Raw genomic sequence first — 24,855 nt, forward strand, 5'->3', positions numbered from 1 at the left:
GATGAAGAGGTAACATTTCCAAGGCTTTCAGGGCAGTCATTCGCAAGGGGCTCCGAGGGTGGGTTCCTGCACACACAAACGCCAGGGACACAATTGTCCAGCAGGGGCACAGTTCTGTAGGATGAGGAGGATGAGGAGGAGAAGGAGGAGATGGAACCATGTTCACAGCAGGGTGGCACCCAGGCCAGCTCATGGCCATCACTGGTGCGTGGCTGGGGGGATACAGAGGACACAGACGATACACCTCCCACAGAGGACAGCCTTTCGTTGCCTCTGGGCAGCCTGGCACACATGAGCGATTACATGCTGCAGTGTCTCCACAACGACCGCTGAGTTGCCCACATTCTAACTTGTGCTGATTACTGAGTGGCCACGCTGCTGGATCCCCGTTACAAGGACAACGTACCGTCCTTAATTCACTCACTGGAGCGCGATAGCAAGATGCGCGAGTACAAGCGCACGCTGGTAGACGCGATGCTGCTGGCATTCCCACCTGACAGCGGGGCCACAGTGGAAGCACAAGGCAGAGGAGGAGGAGGAGGAGGAAGAGGTCGCCAATGCAACCAGGGCACCGCCAGCACCTCAGAAGGCAGGGTTAGCATGGCCGAAATGTGGAAAAGCTTTGTCAGCACGCCACAACAAACAGCAGCACCAGCAGCTCATATGGAACGTCTTAGCAGGAGGCAGCATTTCACCAACATGGTGGAGCAGTATGTGTGCACACGCCTAGACGTACTGAATGATGGGTCTCCCCTCTTCAACTTCTGGTTCTCCAAATTGGGCACATGGCCTGAGCTTGCCCTTTACGCCTTGGAGGTGCTGGCGTGCCCTGCAGCCAGTGTATTATCTGAACGGGTATTTAGCATGGCTGTGGGGGTTTTCACAGACAAGCGCAGCCGCCTGTCCAGAGACAATGTGGACAAGCTCACGTTCATTAAAATGAACCAGGCATGGATCCCACGGGACTTTTCCGTACCTTGTGCAGAATAGCGATGGATACCGACCTTACCCAGCCATTGTTCTATTTTTGCTCTTTCTCACTCTTTTGGGGTGTACCCTCATTTAAAATTTCTGAAAAAAAGCAGTGTTGGCTACCTCGTCCTCCTCAGGGCCAGATTAACATAGGGGCTATTGGAGCTGCAGCTCCAGGCCCCTACCTTTATATAGGCCCCGGGTTGGCCATATTCACTGTTACCGCTCTTCTGTCACTTGTAAACACAGAAGTCTGGCTTCTATGCTCGCTTCCCCAGGCAGCTCCCTCAGAACCTCCCCACACAGCACGAAGGCCGGACAAGGAGGGACAGTTGCCGATGCATAGATGTGTTTATGGGCTTCAGAGACAGCATCCCATGTTGAATTAGGCATGCATGGCTGCACCCTTCCTCCTCTGGGTGCATGCCAAGGCAAGGCCCTTAAGGCCCTTCAAAATCCTCAGCACCAAGCCCATGATGCTCTTAATCCGGGCCTGGTCCTCCTCCACCGCCGCTTCCACCTACACCGCCCATAGGTGTGCGCAGCCTATTGCATTAGGGTGTGCACCCCAAAGTTTAAATACACATGCATGTGTTTGCCTACATGTACATGGCCCCGATACATTACTCTCCCTGCTGGCAAAGTGAAATAGAGCAGAGCAGGTCCGAGGGAGATCTTTCCCATCTCCTCACTGGCAAACAGAGTGATAATGCTATGTGCCCTAGGTGATTAGGGTGTGCCCAGGCACACCCGGCACACCCTGTGCGCACGCCTTTGACACCGCCACATCCACCACCACCTCAACCTCCCTCCTACTCCATATGGGCCTCGTCCTTCAGAGATGAAGAACATTGTTTTATTTTTCTGTTTTTTTTTTTTTGTTGTTTTAAGTTATTTCCCTATCCACTTTTGTTTGCAGAGCACTTGCCATGCTCTTAACTACGTTTTGCTGCCATTTGCAGCACTCTAGCCCTTTCCATTGGTGTTTTAGAGCCATTTTAGTGCCTGAAAGTTCGGGTCCCCATTGACTTCAATGGGGTTCGGTGTCCGGGAAAAGTTCGGCAAAAGTCCGGGACACGGACCCAGACTTTTTTTTCAAGTTCGGCCGAACCCGCCGAACACGGACATCCAGGTGTCCGCTCAACTCTAATTGTGAGTGCTGTGGTTCCTGGGCTTTTTTAATCCAGCCTACCCACCGGTGGCATCAGTTTGGGGAAAGGCTGGGTTCAGAGATCTTTGGTTCAGCCACACAAGCAGGACATGCCTCCACTTCTGTGGAGGATGACTGCTGTGCCTTGCAGTCCATCGTAGGCACCGGGGATCTGACAATCCACCAACACTGGGAAGAACGCCAGCTATTGACTACTGCACCTGTTGGGGTATAAAGCTTAGCTACTAAAAATGTCTACTCTGCAAGACAAGCAGGAAGAGTAATGCAGTTGCTATGGATAACCATAGAATAAGGTACATTGCAGCCAGTCATGAAGCATGGTAACCAGTATAGGTGATAGATCCTCCGGTAGCAAGGGGGTTTATGTTCTGGCTCCCTCCTTAGCGGTTTGTTTCCAGTAGCAACCAAAAGGAAACCTGCCTTAGGGAAATCCACGAACTGGTTGTACGAGAGTGAAACAGTTAATAAGTGCCCGCATAAGGGTCCATGCTATGTGCACCACAGGACCCCATTCTGTTAGGTGTGAGGTAACAGAGGTTCACTGAAATGGTGGCGAGGGCGTGGGCTCAGCAGCATCCCTCCTAATTGCAACATACATCAAGCTAAGGTGTGCAGTGACACGGTACAGTGCTTTTAGAGGAACTCTGTATTTTTATTGCTGCACACGGTGATAAGGCTTATCTCTAAGTCAGGGAACTGCTTTAATGTTTGACTTTCACATGACTGTAAGCCCTGCTTGATCCCAGGCATTTGTGAACGCATTCACAAAGAAGGTATCCCCACGTGTCGGGTGAGTAGCCCTGCCCACAAAACAGCACAGTCATTAGGACCCTGAGCTCAATTCCCCACTCAATGTCATAGAATCACCAGATGCCTCCTTCCAGTATCCACTGGAAACTCTTCAATGTTGAAGGTTAAAGCCTTCAATACCACATGATATCTGACATGGACTGAACTCACTTTACATTTAAGTTATCAACCCCCCCAAACATCACAGCATGCTTATGACTACAGTTAGCCTTGTGCAACAAGTTTACATCATGTTCTAACATGTTCTCTATCTAATTTAGCTAATTTAGCTATTAACAAACTTCATATCCCTTTGAGCTACAATAAACTCTAATCCATTCTTAACTTCTTCCCAGGTCCCCATCTCTATTTGTAGCGTTAGCTGCTTGCCAGGGTTCAGGAAGGCCCACCGTAGAGGGGAGCCTATATGCTGCTTTGAATGTGTCCCTTGTCCACAAGGCGAGATCTCTAATAACACAGGTAAGAAGATTCATGGCAAAAGCAGTAGGAGTTGCAGTGAAGGCACACAAAATTGTCCCTTTTGATTTTAAAATGCAACCCCAGCCATAATAAAGTTTTGTTTTGGATAAAGTGAAAGAGTATAAGAACCTTTGTAAGTTTTTTTTTTCTTCTATGTCTAGTGATGTAGTCTCACTATTTGTCCTCAGGGACCATTGTCACTCACAATATAGAAAGTAAAAGTGAGAATAGAAAGCTTTATGGCTGGAACAGTCAGTGATGATATGTTCTATTAGGGACAGTTGTTCCATTAAGAACTGTAAGTGGTAAGATTGTTTCTCCATTCTTTCCCATTCACTTCCGGTTTTGTATCTTATGAAAGAAAGTATAGCGAGATCTCCTCAATTGGAAATCTCCTCAGTACCCAGACAGCAACTAAGTCCTGACAACTGTTCTCACCTTTCCCACTCTAAAAAAAAAAGTTTTGGCTGATAGGTGTCTGGTTTTCAAACATAGATCACTTATGCCTCGTTTCCACTGAGCGGATTGGTTCAGGTCGGTTCGGTACAGTACGCTATTTTGAGTGTTTCCATTATGAAAGTGGCCCATACAACCGAACCACACCGCACCATTCCTGGTCCTCCTTCAGATGTAGGGCCATAGGAAATGGTACGGTACGGTTAGGGCAGAGCTACTGGCGTCACACGATACATTCCACTGATTGGCGGACAGGGAAACGTCAATGCTCACGTCAAACGAAAAGCTCAGTCCAGATAATAGTCCAGACTTCCAGTGGAAACGCTCACCTGAATAGGCCGGACCATTATAACCCTTCCAAACTGTACCAACCCGAACTGTTCCGCTCAGTGGAAACGAGGCATTAGTGTATGTTATCTCCTTATGTGGACTGTTCCTATTTAGCTCCCTCTCCTAAAAGCACCTCCTAAATCCTGAGGCTATTTTTCTCTTTCTGCCTGGTCTTCTAATACTACAGGCTCCCCTCCAGGGTCCACGCACTGAAATTATTGTCCTTATAGCCTCAGGGTTCCTTACCAACTGCAGCGATATGGCTTAACAACCCCCTGTGATAACATGCGTTCCCCTCTAAAGGCAAAATTGGGCAATCTTAAATTGCTCATTCTAGAGTTTGTTAGCTAGTTGGTGAAACTTTGTTTCAGTTTGACATCATATTTCATGATATCATTTGTATTACACCTACACTAACCCCTATTGAGTTTCCTGACATGGCACTTTCTCCTTTTTTTTTTTCATTTTTACATTTGCCCCTGATCATTCATGCAACAACCTCATCACCTGGGAAAATATATCCTTTAGTTTGATCTCAACCATAAACTTGTTTAATGGTTTCACTATTTCCTGTTTAGTGTTTAGATTTTGGTTGTCATCCCTCTCCCATAGTGGAGATACATTCTAGAAGAAACATGGCAATATACTGCCTTTGGTCTGAGATCTGCTTTGCCAGGGGACCCACCTCAGCCTCAAGCCTGCCTGCTTAAGTAGCTGTCACTCTCCTCCATTCTCCCCTGGCCTTTTGCTACCCACATGGTCACTGGTCACTGGCCTTCTGCACAATGCTGCCATAAAATTGCAATGGTAACTTTTAGGCACTTGGCTAGACCAAATTGGTCTCCCACAAAACAGTACCATCTCTCAAAAGCAATGTAGCTGTCATTTTTGTGTGAGACCAGCCAAGAGCCTAGTAGCAGCAAATGCCAAATGTTTGAGAACATAGCGCACGTTGCCAGTGACTGGTGTAGGACCTGGGGAGAATTAAAGAGAGCAAGTGATGTGGAGGCAAGGCACAATTCTGATGCATGCATATCAGTACATGCACTGTTGACATCAGCCACCATTGTGATAATTTTAATGGAATATGTCAACAGCACTTGTGGGTCAGCTACTATAATGTGACCAAGAGTCATAAGACCTGCTGGGAGGGCAGTGCTATCGCTCCTTCTCACTTCCTAGATTTTTTTTTATTTGACAATAACTATAGGGTGTCTACCTGAAATAACAGATGCAATTAATATGTTTAAGCTCTGACTTGTTTTGACAACCCATTTATAATACTTTTTCATCTGCAGATGCCATAGATTGTTCCAAGTGTCCATGGGATATGTGGCCGAATACAGAAAAAGATCAATGTATTCCAAAACCCATTGAGTATCTTTCATACAGTGAGCCGTTGGGAATCACCTTAATGTCTACAAGCCTTTCCTCTTCCATGATCCCCATTTCCATTTTTAAACTTTTCCTTCGTTACAAGACCACACCAATTGTCAGAGCCAATAATTACACTGTGAGTTGTATTCTGTTATTGTCCCTGTCACTCTGCTTTCTCTGTTCTTTGGCTTTCATTGGTTATCCTGAGCCTGAGAAGTGCCTTCTGCGCCAGGCTGCATTCGGTATGGCCTTTGCCCTCTGTGTCTCCTGTATCTTGGCCAAAACTATAATGGTAGTTTGTGCCTTTATGGCCACCAAACCAGGAAGCAACCTTAAGAGATGGACCAGTCCTTATGTGTCTTATATGGTGATTGTCACCGGTTCCCTTCTACAGTTTCTTCTATGCAGTAGTTGGGTGGTGGCTGCTCCACCATTCCCTCAAAATAACACAAAAACACAACCTGAAATCATTGTTGTTGAATGCAATGAAAACTCACCCACTGCCTTTTGGAGCATGCTGGGTTATCTTGGTCTCTTGGCCTCCATCAGTTTTGTTGTTGCATTCTTGGCCAGAAGACTCCCCAATAACTTCAACGAGGCCAAGTTTATCACCTTCAGCATGTTAGCCTTCCTAAGTGTCTGGATTTCCTACATCCCGGCCTCTCTCAGCTCAAAAGGAAAATACACTGTTGCCATGGAAATCTTTGCAATTCAGTCATCAAGCTGGGCTCTAGTGATCTGTATGTTTTTTCCTAAATGTTTTGTAATCCTGTTTCGACCAGAGATGAACTCCAAAGAATATCTCATGGGGAAAGACAGAGGCCGGAAATAGAATGTAGATAACAGCCTGTGAAATGAGTGTTTTACCTAAAACTAAAAATGGTCAAATGATTATTCTCCCTGGAATATTTGTACAATTTTGTAGTTTCAGATGAAATGTAAAAAATGTAACTTTATGTATTAAATGACCCTATTGTTGGGCATTATCTGGTTTATGAATTTTGTTACTGGGTGTTCTATACATATAGTATTTAATATTTTATTTTTATAATAAAATGGGACTACAGCCTCTATGAATTTTACACTCTACAAAATTAGATAATACATTTTGATGTATTTATCATTGCTAAAAATATTTCTTTAATAGCAAATAGTGTGGAAGGTTTAGAGGTTTTGTTATATTTTAAATCCCATCTCCAAGTACACTTTAAAAGAATGGTGCCACAAGAGGTGTTCCACAAAAAAAAAAAAAAAAAAAAACAGCTTTGACAAACAGCTAATCCTCCTCTGTGGTGCTGTCCCAAACTGTTATTCCCCCCTGCCTACGATTATTCAACCCAGAAGACTGAGGATATCTTGGGTCACAGAGCATTACAGTATGTAACAGTAAAACAAAAAAAAATCAGTTGTACAGTGCTCCCCAGACAGAATGCCACAATACCACATCACAAAATACATTGGTTAATATGTCAAAGATGTGGCATAGCCAATATTCCCAATTTTTATGCTCTTGCCTTTTAATCTAAATGTGATCTTTTGATACTCTAGGAAAATAAGCCCCGTCCTTTTCAATATATATATATATATATATATATATATATATATATATATATATATATATATATATACAGTACATATATATATATATATATATATATATATATATATATATATATATATATATGGAATAGTCCATGGTCAGAAGCATAGATACAACATAATGTAAGTCTCCAACTTTATCTATTTTACATTGAACAATTTGCAAAAATCCCCCCTCCACAAAATCCTCCCTTCCAGCCCCAATCCTCTCCCCCTAATCCTCCCTCCCAACACAAATACTCTCCCCCCAGGCATAAAACTTTTTTACCACCCATAGTCATTTTGTCTCCCTTCCACCTCTGAACTTACAGACCTCAGATACAATGTGGCTGACGGCTGAGGGATGTCCTTACTCCATGGAGGAACCTAGCGGCAGTTTCCCTCAGCTCCGATGTCTATTGCTGTGACATGCAGGCAACAGGGAGAGATTCCAGCTGCTTCAGTGTTGAGCAATCCCAGGGTTGGGAACCGGGGGCACCCTGCAGGAGGTGCAGCGTATGTGCCCTGGGTGTCCAGTGCTGGTGATGCTCCTTCTAGGATTCTTAGAAATTGGGCACTTTTAATAGGGTCGGATGTGTTCCCATCCTTCAACCCCTACAGCAATACAGGACATAGCCATAACATTATAGTTTAGAGGATGGAGCCACAGTGTGGGACATTGATATCCAACACTCCCAGAGGTGCCAAAGAGCCTTACAGAGTTGCAGTGCTGGAATAGAGGGTAGATAGGATGCAGGGGCCACTGGAGAGGTGAGTATAATAGCTCTTTCACTGCAGGTGAGTACTGTATGCATTTGTTTAAGGATCTGGCAAGTGTTTTTAAGTGTAAAATAACCAAAAAATGTTTTTTTTTTACATTGTTGTTCTTATTATCCAATTAAAAAAATTGAGGGGCATTTATTAAAATAGATTCTCAAATAAATAAAGCCTTATATTACTTTTTATGTGAAATTCTGTAGTGGAAACGTCCTTTATATAAGCTTCCTTTATATAGAAAAACATTAAAATGCCAGTGGTGATTAAATATTATCAAAAGAAAGCTTGATCAGTCTAAAAAAATTATATAAATTATTTTTAGTAGAGTGTTGCATGAGTATTTGCCATTCAAAGTGTGACAGTTCAGATAACTGAAAAATGGCCTGGACTGGAAGGGGGTAAAACAACTTGAAGTGGTTAAGATACTTGGGTAATTAAAATGTAAAGTCGTGTAAATAGCTCCCTTTATGGCTTGTAAATGTAGTTATGAAAGTTTTTTTATACTTATTTGATTACATTTTTAACAAACACCTATTGAGCTAGCCAGTTTTTGCTTTTCTTGAGGCCTCTTTCTTTAATAGGGTGACCATCAGCAACCAGTTCTGCAGGACAGTGCTTACCCTTTGGCTTTCATCCTAACTGCTGCAGTCAATGACCTTGGCCATTGATCAGCAGCTAAGGCTGAGACCTTCTGTAACCTTATCCAACCTTAATTTATTTATTTTTTTGTATTCCTTATTTTCAGATTTTCAGAATAAGGAGTCATACTAGAATGAACAATTCAATCAGAAGACAGACAGAAACAATCAAATTACAGTAAAACAACATGTAGGGGAGCAGCCATTGGCATTTATAAACACCCGTAGCAGACTTGATTATTTCTATACAACAAACAATTAAACAGAAATTTCTCTTATAGGAAAATCACATCAATACAGTTAAGGTCCGTACACACGATACAAAAATCGGAAGTATAATTTTGTCCGACGAACGATCTGCCGATTTTCAGATTGTTAGTATAGTGCTTTCCACAGCCGGTTATGAATTTTTGGACAACAAAAACTGGATATTCAGGCTATAAAAATGTTATCGTTAGTCAACACAATGTCCGATTTTCTTTTAATTGGTACAGTTTGCGTCCGAAAAAAATCGTAAGAGCAAGACTACTCATGCTCATTAATGAAAGAACACATACAAAACAATTAAACATGACTTCACTTCTGAAGTTGAATTCTGTTGTATGGGAATTTTCATATGAAAGTAACCTCTTCACTTTCCATATGAGACCCGCATGAAACAAAAAATGGACGAAAGATCTGATCCTGTGTACGAGGCTTAAATCTCCCTACATATTTCTACTGACAGCAAACAAATTAATTGGAGTAAGTTCCTTCTGTATTACCAATGAAAATGTGCACAGGTGCAAAGGGGGATGTAGGGAAAGACAGGGTAAGATTGTCTCCCAGGTGGAGATTCCCCGGAAAGGTAGGGAACTCCAACAGACCGTTTACCTATAAAGAATAGATAAAGTAAAGAGAAAACAAAGACCAGGGAAAAAGAGTCAAGGCAAAGGGTTCAGGCTAGGTGATATGCATACAACCCATGCCAAGAGAACAAGGATTAGATCAATCAAAGACCCAGTGTGTAATAACCCTGCGTAAAAATTTCCCTCTATTACTACATCAGTTGCTGAGAGTTCAAATTGTTGTGCTAATCTGCTGAGCAGTTATGATCAGTCCATGCAAACCACATTTTTGGAAACATCTCACCTAACATTTTTGCTGGACAACTTGGCTCGTAATGCTCATACAGAAAGCTAAAAAAAAAAAAGATATCATGGATCAAAAGGTAATAGACTTGGAAGAACAAATCCGCCTTTTTAAAGCTACAGATAGACTGCACCATACAGTGCCTTGAAAAATTATTCATACCCCTTAAATTTTCCACATTTTGTCATGCTACAACCAAAAACGTAAATGTATTTTATTGGGATTTTACGTGATAGACCAACACAAAATGGTACATAATTGTGAAGTGGAAGGAAAATGATAACTGGTTTTCAAAATGTTTTACGAATAAATATCTGAAAAGTGAGGCGTGCATTTGTATTCAGCCCCCTTTACTCTGATACCCCTAACTAAAATCTAGTGGAACCAATTTCCTTTAGAAATCACACCTGTGAGTAATTCAATTTCAGTATAAATACAGCTGTTCAGAGGTTTGATGTAAAAAAATATATACGTAGTATATTGTTCAGAGGTTTGTTAGAGAACCTTAGTTAACAAACAGCATCATAAACGCCAAGGAACACATTTACAGCAGGGTTAGGTTATAAAAAACTATTCCAAGCTTTGAACATCTCACGGAGCACTGTTCAATCCATCATCCAAGAATGGAAAGAGTATGGCACAACTGCAAACCTACCAAGACATGGCCGTCCACCTAAACCGACAGGCCAGACACGGAGAGCATTAATCAAAGTAGCAACCAAGAGGCCCATGGTAACTCTGGAGGAGCTACAGAGATCTACAGCTCAGGTGGGAGAATCTCTCCACAGGACAACTATTAGTCATACACTCCACAAATCTGGCCTTTATTAAAGAGCGACAAGAGGAAAGCAATTGTTGAAAGAAAGCCATAAGAAGTCCCATTTGCGGTTTGCAAGAAGCCATGTGGGGACACAGCAAACATGTGGAAGGAGGTGCTCTGGTCAGATGAGACCAAAACTGAACTTTTTGGCCTAAAAGCAAACGCTATGTGTGGTGGAAAACTAACACTGCACATCACTCTGACCACACCGCCCCCACCGTGAAACATGGTGGTGGCCGGCTGGCCGCATCATGTTGTGGGGATGCTTTTCTTCAGCAGAGACAGGGAAGCTGGTCAGAGTTAATGGGAAGATGGATGGAGCCAAATACAGGTCTAATCTTAGAAGTAAACCTGTTAAAGTCTGCAAAAGGCATGAGACTGGGGCGGAGGTTCACCTTCCAGCAGGAAAACGACCCTAAACATAAAGCCAGAGTTACAATAGAATGGTTTAGATTAAAGCATATTCATGTGTTAGAATCAGTGTTAATTTAGTCGACTAAAACCGACTAAAACGTTTTCGTCGACTATAAAAAATTCAGATGACTAAAATACGACTAAAACTAAAATGGCATTTTAGTCTTAAGACTAAAATACGACTAAAACTAAAATGGCATTTTAGTCATAAGACTATAACTAAAACTAAATTGAAATTTGCTGCCAATATTAACACTGGTGTAGTGCTGTGCTAGTGCATGCTCAAAGCTTAATACCATAAATAATAACATATTCGATTTTTCACTCCAGGACCAGCAGTAGTATATAATGAGTTTGGAAATTGTAGAGAAATGCTTAAATAATGCATTACAAATTACAATTGAACTACACCCATTCGATTATAGATGACTAAAATGAGTTTTAGTCGACTAAAATGTAAAATGTTTTAGTCGACTAAAATGTACTGGAGTTTTAGTCGACTAAATACGACTAAAACTAAAACACTTGCAGAAGACTAAAATGGGACTAAAACTAAAATGCCATTTTAGTCCTAAGACTAAGACTGAAACTAAATTGAAATTTGCTGCCAAAATTAACACTGGTTAGAATGGCCCAGTCAAAGTCCAGAAATAAATGCAATTGAGAATATGTGGCAAGACTTGAAAATTGCTGTACACAGACGCTCTCCATCCAATCTGACAGAGTTTGGGCTATTTTGCAAAGAAGAATGTGCAAACATTTCACTCTCAGGATGTGCAAAGCTGGTATAGATGTCCCCAAAAAGACCTGCAGCTGTAATTGCAGGTAAAGGCGGTTCTACAAAGTATTGGCCCAGAGAAGCTAAATACAAATGCACACCACACTTTTCGCATATTTATTTGTAAAGAATTTGGAAACACATTTACTATTTTCCTTCCACTTCACAATTATGTGCCACTTTGGGTTGGTCCACCACATAAAATACTAATAAAATAAGTTTACGTTTTTGGTTGTAACATGACAAAATGTGGAAAATGAATACTTTTTTAAGGCACTGTATATGCCATTTTATTTATTTTGCCTACAGGTACACTTTAAAACATTTTATCATACAAACTGTACATTATAAAATGTGATAGATGTGTAAGAGTGTAAGAGATTATTATCAACACAACATCAGAAACTACATAATAACTAATTTTACACAAGTTACCCAAATGCCAAAGTGTCCTTTGATACTGGCAGCTATGACAAGGGAAAAAGAAAATTAAGTAATGATAATAATAATATCCTGGGAGATTTTTACCCTTTAAAACAATTTGCATCATATAATCATATTCGGTCTTATATTCCCTTAAGTCTAATTACCTTTGCAGTGTATAAAATATCTGTCAGCTTTGCTTTCTGGCGGTGCTGCCACGTAAGTGATTGTATACGTGATATCTTCTTGTAATGAAGTCTGTTGGCATCTGAGAAAGCAAAAGGCAAAAGTGGCTCATTTTGGGTCTCACTGATGCTCTCCACTCTTCCAAAGCTAATTTCTCCATCGATCGAAGTAACTGTCATAGTCTTTACACAAGGGACTACCATAGACCACCATTGAAACGCTAAAGCTTCTCTAAGAGCAGACAACTCGCATCACATACATGGAAATCTGTTATCCATGAGAAGTCTGCTTGTCCATTTCTTTGTTTTAGCACTCTCTGCGTGACTGTCTAGTCCCCAACTTTCTTCTTTTTGCTCACAATGAATAACTTAAGATGATCTTCAGCTTTGAGACAAACAAAGACTAAAACATTGTAACAGTCAATTCCTTCTTTTGTTATATAGTCAATTTGGTATTTTTTTTTTTATAAATAAGGATGCTTGTATATAATGCCAGTATAACGATTAAGGTTTTCTTTTGCATGTAATATTGGTGGAACTGGGAATTTTTCTCTTGTATGTTGCGCTAAAAAAATATAAAACAACTCTTCTTGTCCAAGACACAGACAGAATAAAGAAGGTGTTGCCTTGTGTGTAACACTAATAGAATGAAGAAGGTCTTGTGTTGCGTGATATCATAAGGCCTCCTTGTGCAATTTTAACTAAAAAAGATCTTCTCTGAAACGTTTGATGGCACTGAAGGTCTCCGCCTAGAAATAAATGAGTCAGTAGAAGGCTATAGTATCTGAAGCTTCATGGTAGCATATAAGTGTGATGGTCTTCTGTGTACATTACTAGCAGGTAATATAACGTTTAGTATACTTAATTTTGAAAAAGCACCTGCATGGCCTACAGAATAGAGATATTTTTCAGCTACAATGGCATGACCGAGTTGTGCAGTACTATGTGCCTGCTGTTCTGTAAGATTTGGGGGTTTTATATAGTTTTTATGGATGTCTTGGACTGTCTGGAGCCTATGCATGGTTGCCACTTGCCGGTTGTTCCTATTAATGGGTACCTAAAGCAGCCAGGCGATCTGGTGATTGGAGGAACTTTCCCTATTCATGTGGACAGAAGCTACACTGAAAACACATTTACCAGCAAGCCAGAGGACCTCAAATGCAAGCTGTAAGCCTATGTAACTTTTATGACTAAATAAATGATTGCTAAGTGAAACATAAAAAAAATAAATGCAATAAGCATGAAGCAGCTACTAGGACAAGTCTCTATATAGAGCATGGGTGTCCAACCTTTTGGCTTCTCTGGGCCACATTGAGTGTAGAGAAATTTTCTCGGGCCGCATATAAAATATTTACTATAGTTAAGGTATATAAGTAATAAAACGCTGCCACGCCCTTCCCACGCTGCCACCCCCCCCCAGCACTAATTTAACACAACTAGAGGATGATCCCTTCCGAGGCAGCCTCTGCCTACAGTTAGTTGGAAGCCACTGTGGCCGTGCCCCCCGACCCAACTTCCTTCAAAAAAAAAAATTGTCAGGGGGCCGCATTGCTTGCGGTTCTGGGCCACATGAGGCCCCCGGGCCACAGGTTGGACATGCCTGATATAGAGTATATCTGCTTATGATTGACCAAGTACATTTACAGAATCCTGGTGGGATAGCTCATTTGGGCTTGGACTAGGATCCAAACAAACTTAAGCTCATCCTTAGAATCAACATAAGAAAGTGTGAAAAAGAAAAAATCATGCCTACCTTAGTGTTAAAAGGTTAGTTTATTATTAAAACAAAATTTAAAATAGCACCTAGAATGATCTATGAAATCCTGCATATAAGCCAGAATCCAGACCTTCTTTCCAACATTTCCCAATAAGTCCCAAACATGTGCAGATTTGTAGACGAAGGGAAGTCCTATTTTATCCTTCTTGCTGTGATGATGGAGGTGTGCTCAACATATGAAGGATGGCTGAAATCATTCTGGATGCTACTTTTTTGGCCAGGGTTTGCAGAGGGTACACATGGCCTATAGCTATGTAATTTAACCACTTCTGGACCAGAAGGATTTGCCCCCTTAATAACCAGGCCATTTTTTGCGATTCGGCTGTCCGTTACTTTAATGGACAATTGTGCGGTCGTGCGATGCTGTACCCAAATAAGACTGATGTCCATTCTTTCCCAAAAGTAGAGCTTTCTTTTGGTGGTACTTTGATCACCTCTGCGATTTTTATTTTTTGCGCTATAAACAAAAAAAAGCGACAATTCTTAAAGAAAAAAAAACAATATTTTTTACATTCTACTGTATAACACCCCCCCGCCCCCCAAAAAATAAAAAATCTATTTTTCTCATTCTTTTAGGCCAATTTGCATTCTGCTACATATTTTTGGTAAAAAAAAATCCCAATAAGTGTATTTTAATTGATTTGCGCAAAAGTTATCGAGTCTACAAACTAGGGGAAAGAATCATGTCATTTTTATTTTTTATTCATTTTTTACTGGTAATGACGGCGATCTGCATTTTTTTTAGCAGGACTGCGACATTGCAGCAGACAGATCGGACCCTAACTGACATTTTTGACACTTTTGGGAGGACCAGTGACATTACTACAGTAATCAGTGCTTAAAATATGCACTGTTACTGTAATAATGACACTGGCAGAAAAGGGGTTTACCTAGGGTTGATCAAAGGGTTAATTGTGAGCCTAGGGGAGTGTTTTCTAACTGTGGGGGGGATGGACTTGTGAAATGATCATAGAGACCTGTTAACCTATATAGAAAGATCACAGGCGCTCTGTGATCATTTCACGGAGAAGAAGAACGGTCAGCTGTGTTTACAACTGCCGACTGTACTTCTCTCTCAGAGGGGAGCGATTGAGGGTGGATCGGCATCCTAGTGGGGGCGGGAGCACACTGGCGGCGGCGCACGCTCACCCGAGGAGCGCTCCCGCGGATCGCCGTACAGGTACGGCGATTCGCACAGCCAAGCCAGCCTGCCGCAGTATATATGCGGCGGGCGGTCGGCAAGTGGTTAAAATAAAATCATCTTTACTGCAATGCACCATGATGTGTAACCTACTTGGGGAAACTTGACTGTGCTGTAAATTGTGTTTTAAAGGTGAACCTACCCTTTGAAAACAGCTAGTCATTGTAATACATTTAGTATGTAAGTACATCATGCTCAAGGACTGGAGAAACTTATTTTCCTGGGCAATATAAAATTTCATGTAACCTATAAAACAAATAGTCTGTTAGCGAAAACTCCCTTTGTCCCTCTTGTTGTATATGATAGTCACTTATTCATAAATGGTACTTTGAAATCATGGATGTACATAAGTTGGATTAAGCTGGACATTGACTAACTAATCTTCTTTTTTGGATACTTTACTCTCTACGCTAGCCTTGAACTTGATAATTACCATAGCATGCAAGCCATGATATATGCCATAGAAGAGATTAACAAGAATCCAAACCTTCTACCCAATCTCACCCTGGGCTACCAGATCTTCGACACTTGTACTGTACTCAGACGGGCAGTAGAAGGAACTCTGTGGATGTTGTCTGGAGGGAAGGAAAGCATTCCAAATTATCGGTGTGAACAAACAGGCACTTTTGCTGGTATTGTTGGTGACTCTGGGTCTACACGCTCCATTCTAATGGCACACATTTTAGGTCTTTATAGATATCCACAGGTACAAAATAATACTTTTCCTAAAATTGAACTCTGGGCAGATATAAAAGATACACCTTAATGCCACTATATATTCATTAATACATCATTAAATGTATCCTCTTACTGCAAGAAGTGTACGTATCTGAATTTGACCTGTTACTACCCTCCTGCAGTTCCTGTGTAACAAAGCTGGAGTGTGAGAGGAAGAAGCAGAACAAACAGCCAGTCATTTCTTGTTCTAAAGAATCCTATGAATAGGAGAAGAGAGCAGAGTGACAGATAGATGAGCACATCATTGTGCTAATTCTCTTTTCACTGTCTAATCACAGGCTGGGGGCAGTTTAGGATTACCCGGGCTCAGGAATGGTGCTGGCCATCAGGCTGAGGACATCTAATAACATAAAAAAAGCATTGTGGGTTAGATCTCTGGATTAGAGCTAAACTTTGCAGCTGGTTTTGTTATTTTGTCTTTTAATTGGCTATTCGTTATTATCTTGTTATTGCTGGCTGGAGTTCTGCTTTAAAAAATGTAGAATTGTCTGGACAAAGGTGGACCCATAATGAGACAATAAATAACTGGTAGCTAATTTTTAGACATAGGAAAACTGTACCATTTAGAAATATTGGAAGAAACTTCCGGAAGATTCAATAGGAAGTGAAAATAAATCAGTGAAAGGTGACAGAAATATCCTCTTAGACCAGGGGTGTCAAACTCAACTTCATCAAGGTCCGCATCAGCATTTTTATTGCCCTCAAAGGGCCAGTTGTATCTGTAATACTAGATGTCCAAAGTATCCCAATCCCCTTACATCAGATGTCAAGAGTCTCCCCCCCCCCCCACATCAAAGTGCACCCTCCTCTACCTTGTGTTGCTGCTAGGAAGAAGCTGGGGGCAGAGCTGGGAAGCAGAAAGTGCAGGGTCTGGAGGAGGCCTAAAGGAAGGCTGGAGCTCTACTGCAGCTCTAGTAGGGGTGCAAGGGCCACATGAAATGGCCTGGAGGGCCGTATTCGGCCCACGGGCCTTGTGTTTGACACATGTGTCTTAGACAGTTGTCACCAAAACAAGTGTACTCATTGAAAGATTTCCCTTTGTTGCTCTTCTGGTGACAACTTAAAATTTTTATTTTTTTCTCTCACTTTCAAGTCCCACCGACAATAGTTACCAGGACACATAGAAAGTGAAAATCTCCCAAACGGTAGATATATAAAAAAAAAAAATTATAATTTTAACCCCTTATTAATCTATCCAAGATTTAAAAAAAAGTTTTACCATTAAAAACACTTTAATACATGTTTTTTATTTAAAGGCTATTCTCCCTTTTCTAGAAAATAAGGTATTCAGTCATATGCCCTAGCAGATATTAAAAAACTGTGCAGCTTTGTAAAATGTTCATTCTTTTTATTGTCATACCCGTAAGCCATTTGGACTCCCAGAAGCCAGGTCAAAAAATTCCTAATTAGCAACCCTCACATCCCATCTTGTTGATAGTATGGGAAAACCATTGGTTGCTAACTTCCAGAATAACAGGAATGAAAAACAATTGCTTCACACCCTACCAAACAGGATGTAGTGGTTGCTAACTGTAAGTTTTTTGGCCTTCTGAGAGGGCAGAGAGTAAATGGCCTACAGGTATGGAAGAAACAAGAATGTGTTCCCATATATGGCCCTAGAAGGTTACATAAATAAAAAATGGCATTGAAATGTTGAGTTCCCCACAGGGTGACCGTTGATCAAACACTAAGACTATAGAAAAAACTTGTGAAAGATGGAGGATCCTTCACAATGAAAGAGATCAACTAAGGGCACCCACGAGGCAGGCTGCAAAAATTGTGTGAAAAAATTTATTAGGCACTTGTGCCGTGAAAAGCAGGTATATACATGGGAAAAGATGTGGCACAGCAATGTATAATAACTTATTATACTTATTATACATTGCTGTGCCACATCTTTTCACATGTATATACCTGCTTTTCACGGCACAAGTGCCTAATAAAGTTTTTTCACACAATTTTTGCAGCCTGCCTCGTGGGTGCCCTTAGTTGATCTCTTTCATTGTGAAGGATCTTCCATCTTTCACAAGTTTTTTCTATGGCCTACTGGTATGGCAAGGAAACTATTGAACATTAAAATTCTACCAAGTTTTACCCCTTTCCTTATTTGCCACATTTATTTATTTAATGCTTTAGAATTCAAAAGACTAGACATTAGGCTATTCCATGTCATGTAAATGCAATTCAACTTATCTGGGAAGCCTCCATCCCATGATTTAAAAACATACTGTGGGCTCCACATTTTTTAAAGAATACTACAGTGAGGCCCAGTGATGTCACCCTTGCCTAAGAGAGCCAACTGGGGCCCAGATATAAGATGAGCAGGATGAGTGTTTTTAACTTTTTCCTTATAGTGTTGATGTTTTATACCTTTTAATGGGCATTTCTTCATCAGTTGGTGATGGGCTTCCCAAGAAACGTGATCCTCTTTACACACACTAAATCTTATTCATACATAGATGACACCAAATTACCAAAATTTGCTTTGTTTATCCAGTATGTCTAATGAGGTTCCTGTCATTTTTTTAATCCACAGATAAGCTACCTCTCAACCAGCCCAACTCTCAGCAACAGAAAAGTCTTTCCTTCTTTCTTTCGCACCATACCTAGTGATGCATTTCAGTCCCAAGGTCTTGCTAACCTAATCCTGTATTTTGGTTGGTCATGGGTTGGCTTTCTAGCAAGTGATAATGACTATGGCCAAGTAAGTCTCCAGGTGGTAAAGCAGGAATTAATCAATGCTGGTGCATGTGTAGCTTTCATCGAAACAATTATGACTGGCCAAGCCAACAGGAATGCTCCACACATTGCCAAAGTTATTAAGGGGTCAACAGCTAAAGTTGTGGCAGTGTTATCTTCCAACTCAGACTTTTTACCAGTGGTAGAAGAGTTAGCAAGGCAGAATGTGACTGACAGAATCTGGATAGCCAGTGAATCATGGTCATCCTCTGCTCTTCTTTCTAAAGAAAAGTACCGGCATGTCTTGGAGGGCACTGTTGGGTTTGCAGCCCATGGAGGACAATTGCCAGGATTTATGGAGTATCTTAACAGCTTACATCCATCAAAAGCTCTAAATGATTCTTTTATAGAAGAGTTTTGGGAGCAAATGTTTTCTTGTAGATGGACTAACCACCTGAATTCAGATGATGGGACAAGTAACAAAACAGCACGTGTCTGCACTGGAGAAGAAAACCTTGGGAAGTCAATGCTGAAAGTTGATTTTGGAATAACCTTCAATGTCTACACTTCAGTTTATGCATTCGCATGGGCCTTACACAGTCTACTTCACTGCCAGCCAGGAAAAGGCCCATTTCATAATGGATGTGCAAACATTTTGTCATTTGACCCTTGGCAAGTACGTTACTTTTATTTTTCACAAAGTCAATTGATAATATGTTTTGTTGGTTTTGCTTTAATCCTCTTCCTAATGTTATTTTCTAGCTTCTCCATTATATTAAAACAACAAAGTTTCAGACATCAGACAAGACAAACATATTTTTTGATGACAATGGAGATCCTCCAGCCCTTTATGATATTGTGAACTGGCAGATAAGTTCTACTGGGTCCTTGGAGCAAGTTATAGTAGGAAGATATGACTCCAGCTCTACAGATGGGAACACCATGAGTCTAATCCATGCTAGCATTGTATGGGTTAATAACAAAACAATGGTACGATTGCACCAGATGAAAAAAAGAAATACTCATGCTATGTAGATGTATCTTCTTTAGGAAGCTTACCATTTATTGTTTCCCTGTCTATATAGTTTAAAAAATATAAAGTATAAACTGTGTACTCTATCCCTGTCCTTATGGGGCTTCTTATATGATGTCACCACCATAGTCAGACAAACACTCACAGACAGTTTGATTAAATAGGCTGGATGCCTCAGAACATGGGAACAATACAACGGTTACAAGAAGGTTTCCCATCCTGCAAAACATACAATTTTATGTAGAACACAGGCCAGGGACCCAGCAAGTTAAATCTGATTGGCTTTCAAGCTTCTGCTGTATTTGGCAAAATGTGCTCCTTTCTTCTGAATAGATGGGGAGGGTATGTGAGACATTGGCTGGGGCATGACATTTAGGGTCCTCAGGGTTTATGGCTGATGTGGAGAAAATAAACATTTCTCATAAAATAGATCAGTGCTGGGTCCTGGAGTCTGAATGCTTTAAAGAGCTTTGGTGGGATAAGGCTTCCATTCCTATGTCCACACCTTACCTGGTAGCCTTATTATTAGTATCAGCTGACAAAAGGCCTTTGCATATGTGACTCTTTCTTTCTTTCTTTCTTTCTTTCTTTCTTTCTTTCTTTCTTTCTTTCTTTCTTTCTTTCTTTCTATCTTTCTTTCTTTCTTTCTTTCTTTCTTTCTTTCTTTCTTTCTTTCTTTCTTTCTTTCTTTCTTTCTTTCTTTCTTCTATAGACTTGTAGACTTGCTATACAAAGTATTTATACTGTGTTTGTTTGCTGTTGCGTTGAATAAAGTTGCAGGACAAACTTGCTGTATATATATATATACAGTATCTCACAAAAATGAGTACACCCCTCGCATTTTTGTAAATATTCTATTATATCTTTTCATGTGACAACACTGAAGAAATAACACTTTGCTACAATGTAAAGTAGTGAGTGTACAGTTTGTATAACAAATTTGCTGTTCCCTCAAAATAATTCAACACACAGCTATTAATGTCTAAACCACTGGCAATAAAAGTGAGTACACCCCTAAGGTAAAATGTCCAAATTGGGCCCAAAGTGTCAATATTTTGTGTAGCCACCATTATTTTCAAGCACTGCCTTAACCCTCTTGGGCATGGAGTTCACCAGAGCTTCACAGGTTGCCACTGGAGTCGTCTTCCACTCTTCCATGACGACATCACTGAGCTGGTGGAACTTAGAGACCTTGCACTCCTCCACCTTCCGTTTGAGGATGCCTCACAGAAGCACAATAGGGTTTAGGTCTATAGACATGCTTGGCCAGTCCATCACCTTTATCTGCAACTTTTTTTAGCAAGGCAGTGGTCCTCTTGAAGGTGTGTTTGGGGTCGTTATCATGTTGAAATACTGCCCAGTCTCCAAAGGGAGGGGATCATGCTCTGCTTCAGTATGTCACAGTACATGTTGGCATTCATGACTCCCTCAATGAATTGTAGCTTCCCAGTGCCGGCAGCACTCATGCAGCCCCAGACCATGACACTCCCACCACCATGCTTGACTGTAGGCAACACACACTTGTCTTTGTACTCCTCACCTGGATGCCACCACACACGCCTGACACCATCTGAACCAAATACCTTTATCTTGGTCTCATCAGACCACAGGATATGGTTCCAACCATCCATGTCCTTAGTCTGCTTGTCTTCAGCAAACTGTTTGCAGGCTTTCTAGTGCACCATCTTTATAAGAAGCTTCCTTCTGGGACGACAGCCATGCAGACCAATTTGATGCAGTGTGCAGCGTTTGGTCTGAGCACTGACAGGCTGACCCCCCACCCCTTCAACCTCTGCAGCAATGTTGGCAGCACTCATACGTCTATTTCCCAAAGACAACCTCGGGATATGACACTTAGCACGTGCACTCAACTTCTTTGGTCGACCATGGGGAGGTCTGTTCTGAGCGGAACTTGTCCTGTTAAATCGCTGTATGGTCTTGGCCACCATGCTGCAGCTCAGTTTCAGGGTCTTGCCAATCTTCTTATAGCCTAGGCCATCTTTATGTAGACCAACAATTCTTTTTTTCAGATCCTCAGAGAGCTCTTTGCCATGAGGTGCCATGTTGAACTTCCAGTGACCAGTATGAGAGATTGAGAGTGATAACACCAAATTTAACACAACTGCTCCCCATTCACCCCTGAGACCTTGTAACACTAATGAGTCACATGACACCGGGAAGGGAAAATGGCTAATTGGGCCTAATTTGGACATTTCCACTTAGGGGTGTACTCACTTTTAGAAAACGACAAGAGAAGGGCACACCGACCTGGTATTAGCCATACCAGGGTTTGAGGACGCCATCACGCTAGTAGAGAAGTGTTCTGGAAGCGAACGGTTCCCATTTACTACATGCTTGCACATATCCTATCTTTTTGAGTATATTGTACGCTACCCTTCTTTGATTTTAATAAACTTTTTTAGTGGTAATGCACAAGTTCGGTGCGCCCTTCTCTCGCTGTTTTCTTGTAGTACTTTTTGGATACCCTTGGTCCTGAGGAGGGCAGAAAGCCCGTTCCATTTGTGCAAAACAACCACCCAAAATGTTTACCTTCCTGCACACCACTTGGGCGCAGGAGAGATACCGTTGTGAATGGTGCCGTAGTCTTCTGGAACCTGTTAAGTGTCCCAGAAGACTGCGGGGGAAGGAAGGGGGAACTTATGGCTCAGATCGCTGTGGCGATCTGAGCCAGAATTGGGAGCAGGTCTGCCCACAAAGAGTGCCAAATGTGGCAGTGGAGGGGTGGATGGTGCAAACAAGCAGAACTTCCCCTTTTTGGGTGGAGCTCCGCTTTAAGATTGAACCATTAACCTCTCATCACTTTTAGAACATGTCTCAACAATATTTTTTCTTTTACTTTGCTCCTTGATCCTGTAGTGAGAAAAAACTTTTATTACTGATTCCTTTATGCATATTCTATTTCTTTTCATTAAGGTTCCACCATCAAAGTGCAGTTCAAGCTGTTCTCCGGGATTTATGAAGGTGACTATTCCTGGAAAGCCTGTCTGCTGTTTCCAGTGTGTGCAATGTCCTCAGGGACAAATCTCCAATGAAACAGGTGCTTTATAAGATTATGTTTAAGTTTCTAAACACATGCTGAATTTTGTACAATACTGACATTAGCCTTCTTCTCTAGATGCTGTGAATTGCCTCCCTTGCCCCTGGGACATGTGGCCCAATCTCCAACAAGATGCATGTTTGCCAAGGACCGTTGAGTTCCTCTCCTACAGTGAAGCACTTGGCATTAACTTTGCTACCATCGCCATATTCTCCTCTGTTGTCCCACTTGGAATTTTGGGAGTTTTCATCCATTATAGGACCACACCAATAGTGCGAGCCAACAACTGGTCTTTAAGCTGTCTTCTACTCATATCTTTGTGCCTCTGCTTCCTTTGCTCATTGGCGTTTATTGGATACCCGCAACAAGATAAGTGCCTTCTCCGCCAGGTTACATTTGGTTTGGTCTTTTCATTGTGTATCTCTTGTGTTCTAGCCAAAACTATTACAGTCGTCATTGCCTTCAGAGCCACCAAACCAGGAAGTCCATTAAGAAAGTTTACTGGCGTAAGAGTATCCTACTCTCTCATTGTCCTTTGTTTACTAATCCAAGTATCCATTTGTGTGACTTGGCTTTCTTCTTCGCCTCCTTTTCCAGAGTTTGACTCTAACACTCAGTCAAATGTGATTATTTTGAGTTGCAATGAAAGTTCTCCTACAGCATTCTGGTTTATGATAGGATACCTTGGTCTTCTAGCTACCATCAGTTTTGTTGTTGCATTCTTGGCTAGAAGATTACCCGACAACTTCAATGAGGCAAAGTTTATAACCTTTAGCATGTTGGCTTTCCTCAGTGTTTGGATATCCTACATCCCAGCCTCTCTCAGCTCAAGAGGGAAATATATTGTAGCCACAGAGATCTTTGCCATTTTATCTTCTAGCTGGGCTCTTGTGGTTTGTATTTTCCTGCCAAAATGTTTCATCATATTGTTTCAACCTGATATGAACTCCAAAGGACTACTGATGAAGAAAAACTGTGGCTGAAAAAATGTAGACATTAGAGATGGGCTGAACAACCCCCTGTTCGGTTTGCAGCAAAACTCTCGAACAGGGGAAAAAAATCTAAACCCAAAACGCAAACTTTATTGAAGTCTATAGAAGCCGAACAGGAAAAATCAGAAGTGGCCATTTTGAAGGGTTATATATAGTAATTGGACATAAAAGGGATTTGGGGGTCCGAGTAATGCCCTGGGGGACATGTATCAATACAAATATTTTTTTTACAAACAATCATTTCTTTTTAGGAACAGTAATATTTTAATAATGCCTAAAGTGCAACAATAAAAATGAAAAATTCCTTTAACTATAATGTCTGGGGGGTTCCCTTACTCTGCCTGTAAAGTGCCGCATCTGTATTGTGTATATAACATACTGCAGCAAAAATTAAATTTAAAGCGGAGTTCCGGGCACAGAAGTCATTTTTTACTAAACATACCCCCGGGACAGTCAGGGCTAGCACATTCCACAATGGCTAGCCTCTGATCTGTCCCGGTTCGCACTTACCTTTTAGAAGAAATACTTACTTATAAAATTTCTCCCACAGCGTTTCCATCTCTCTTGTGGGCAGCTGAAGCCGGCGCGGTCCTCTTCTGTGTCTTCTTCCGCGTCTTCTTGTCCCAGAATGCGCCTGCACCGGCCCCTCTCGTCACTTCCGGCGCGGCGCCGCATTCCTCCACAGCTTCTGGGCATGCCCAGAAGCTGTTTAGCAGGGGAATGCGGCGTCGCCCGGAAATGACGAGCGGGGCCGGTGCCGTCGCATTGATTCCTGGGAGCTATGACGTTCAGCTCCCAGGAATCATAGCGAGACAGGAAGTGACGGGGTGAGCCGAGGAAGTTCTCTGAGGTGAGTATCTTCGATCTTCAATTGCAAGGTAAGTAAACAAAAAAAAAAAAAAACTATCCAATTCCTTTTCAGGTGATGTCTACCTAGCGGAGGGGCACAAAAAAAAATATAGTTTTTGTGCCCGGAACTCCGCTTTAAAAAGAAAAATACAAGTCAAAACACATTCAAATTTCACTGGTCCAGCATGCACTGGTCTTGTTACCTATTT

The 24,855-nt window shown here is 41.5% G+C and overlaps 2 protein-coding genes across 2 annotated transcripts; both read left to right on the plus strand.

Annotated features, from left to right (window-relative positions):
* Positions 1-3,366: 3,366 nt before the first annotated feature.
* LOC309553454 (vomeronasal type-2 receptor 26-like) lies at positions 3,367-6,407 on the plus strand (the record flags this gene model as incomplete). The annotated part of the gene is made up of 2 exons (XM_082254663.1): positions 3,367-3,412; positions 5,497-6,407. Exon 2 carries the CDS (start codon positions 5,529-5,531, stop codon positions 6,405-6,407), a length of 879 nt encoding a protein of 292 aa, XP_082110789.1. The 5' UTR covers positions 3,367-3,412; positions 5,497-5,528.
* A 9,338-nt stretch (positions 6,408-15,745) lies between these two features.
* Positions 15,746-23,788, plus strand: LOC309554703 (extracellular calcium-sensing receptor-like; the record flags this gene model as incomplete). The annotated part of the gene is made up of 5 exons (XM_082256407.1): positions 15,746-16,003; positions 18,572-19,390; positions 19,477-19,704; positions 22,682-22,805; positions 22,884-23,788. The coding sequence occupies 5 exons, from the start codon at positions 15,746-15,748 to the stop codon at positions 23,786-23,788; spliced, it is 2,334 nt and encodes a 777-aa protein (XP_082112533.1).
* Between the last annotated feature and the right edge of the window lie 1,067 nt (positions 23,789-24,855).

This window comes from Pelophylax lessonae (assembly GCF_965119305.1).
Source record: "Pelophylax lessonae genome assembly, chromosome: 4".
NCBI lineage: Eukaryota > Metazoa > Chordata > Amphibia > Anura > Ranidae > Pelophylax > Pelophylax lessonae.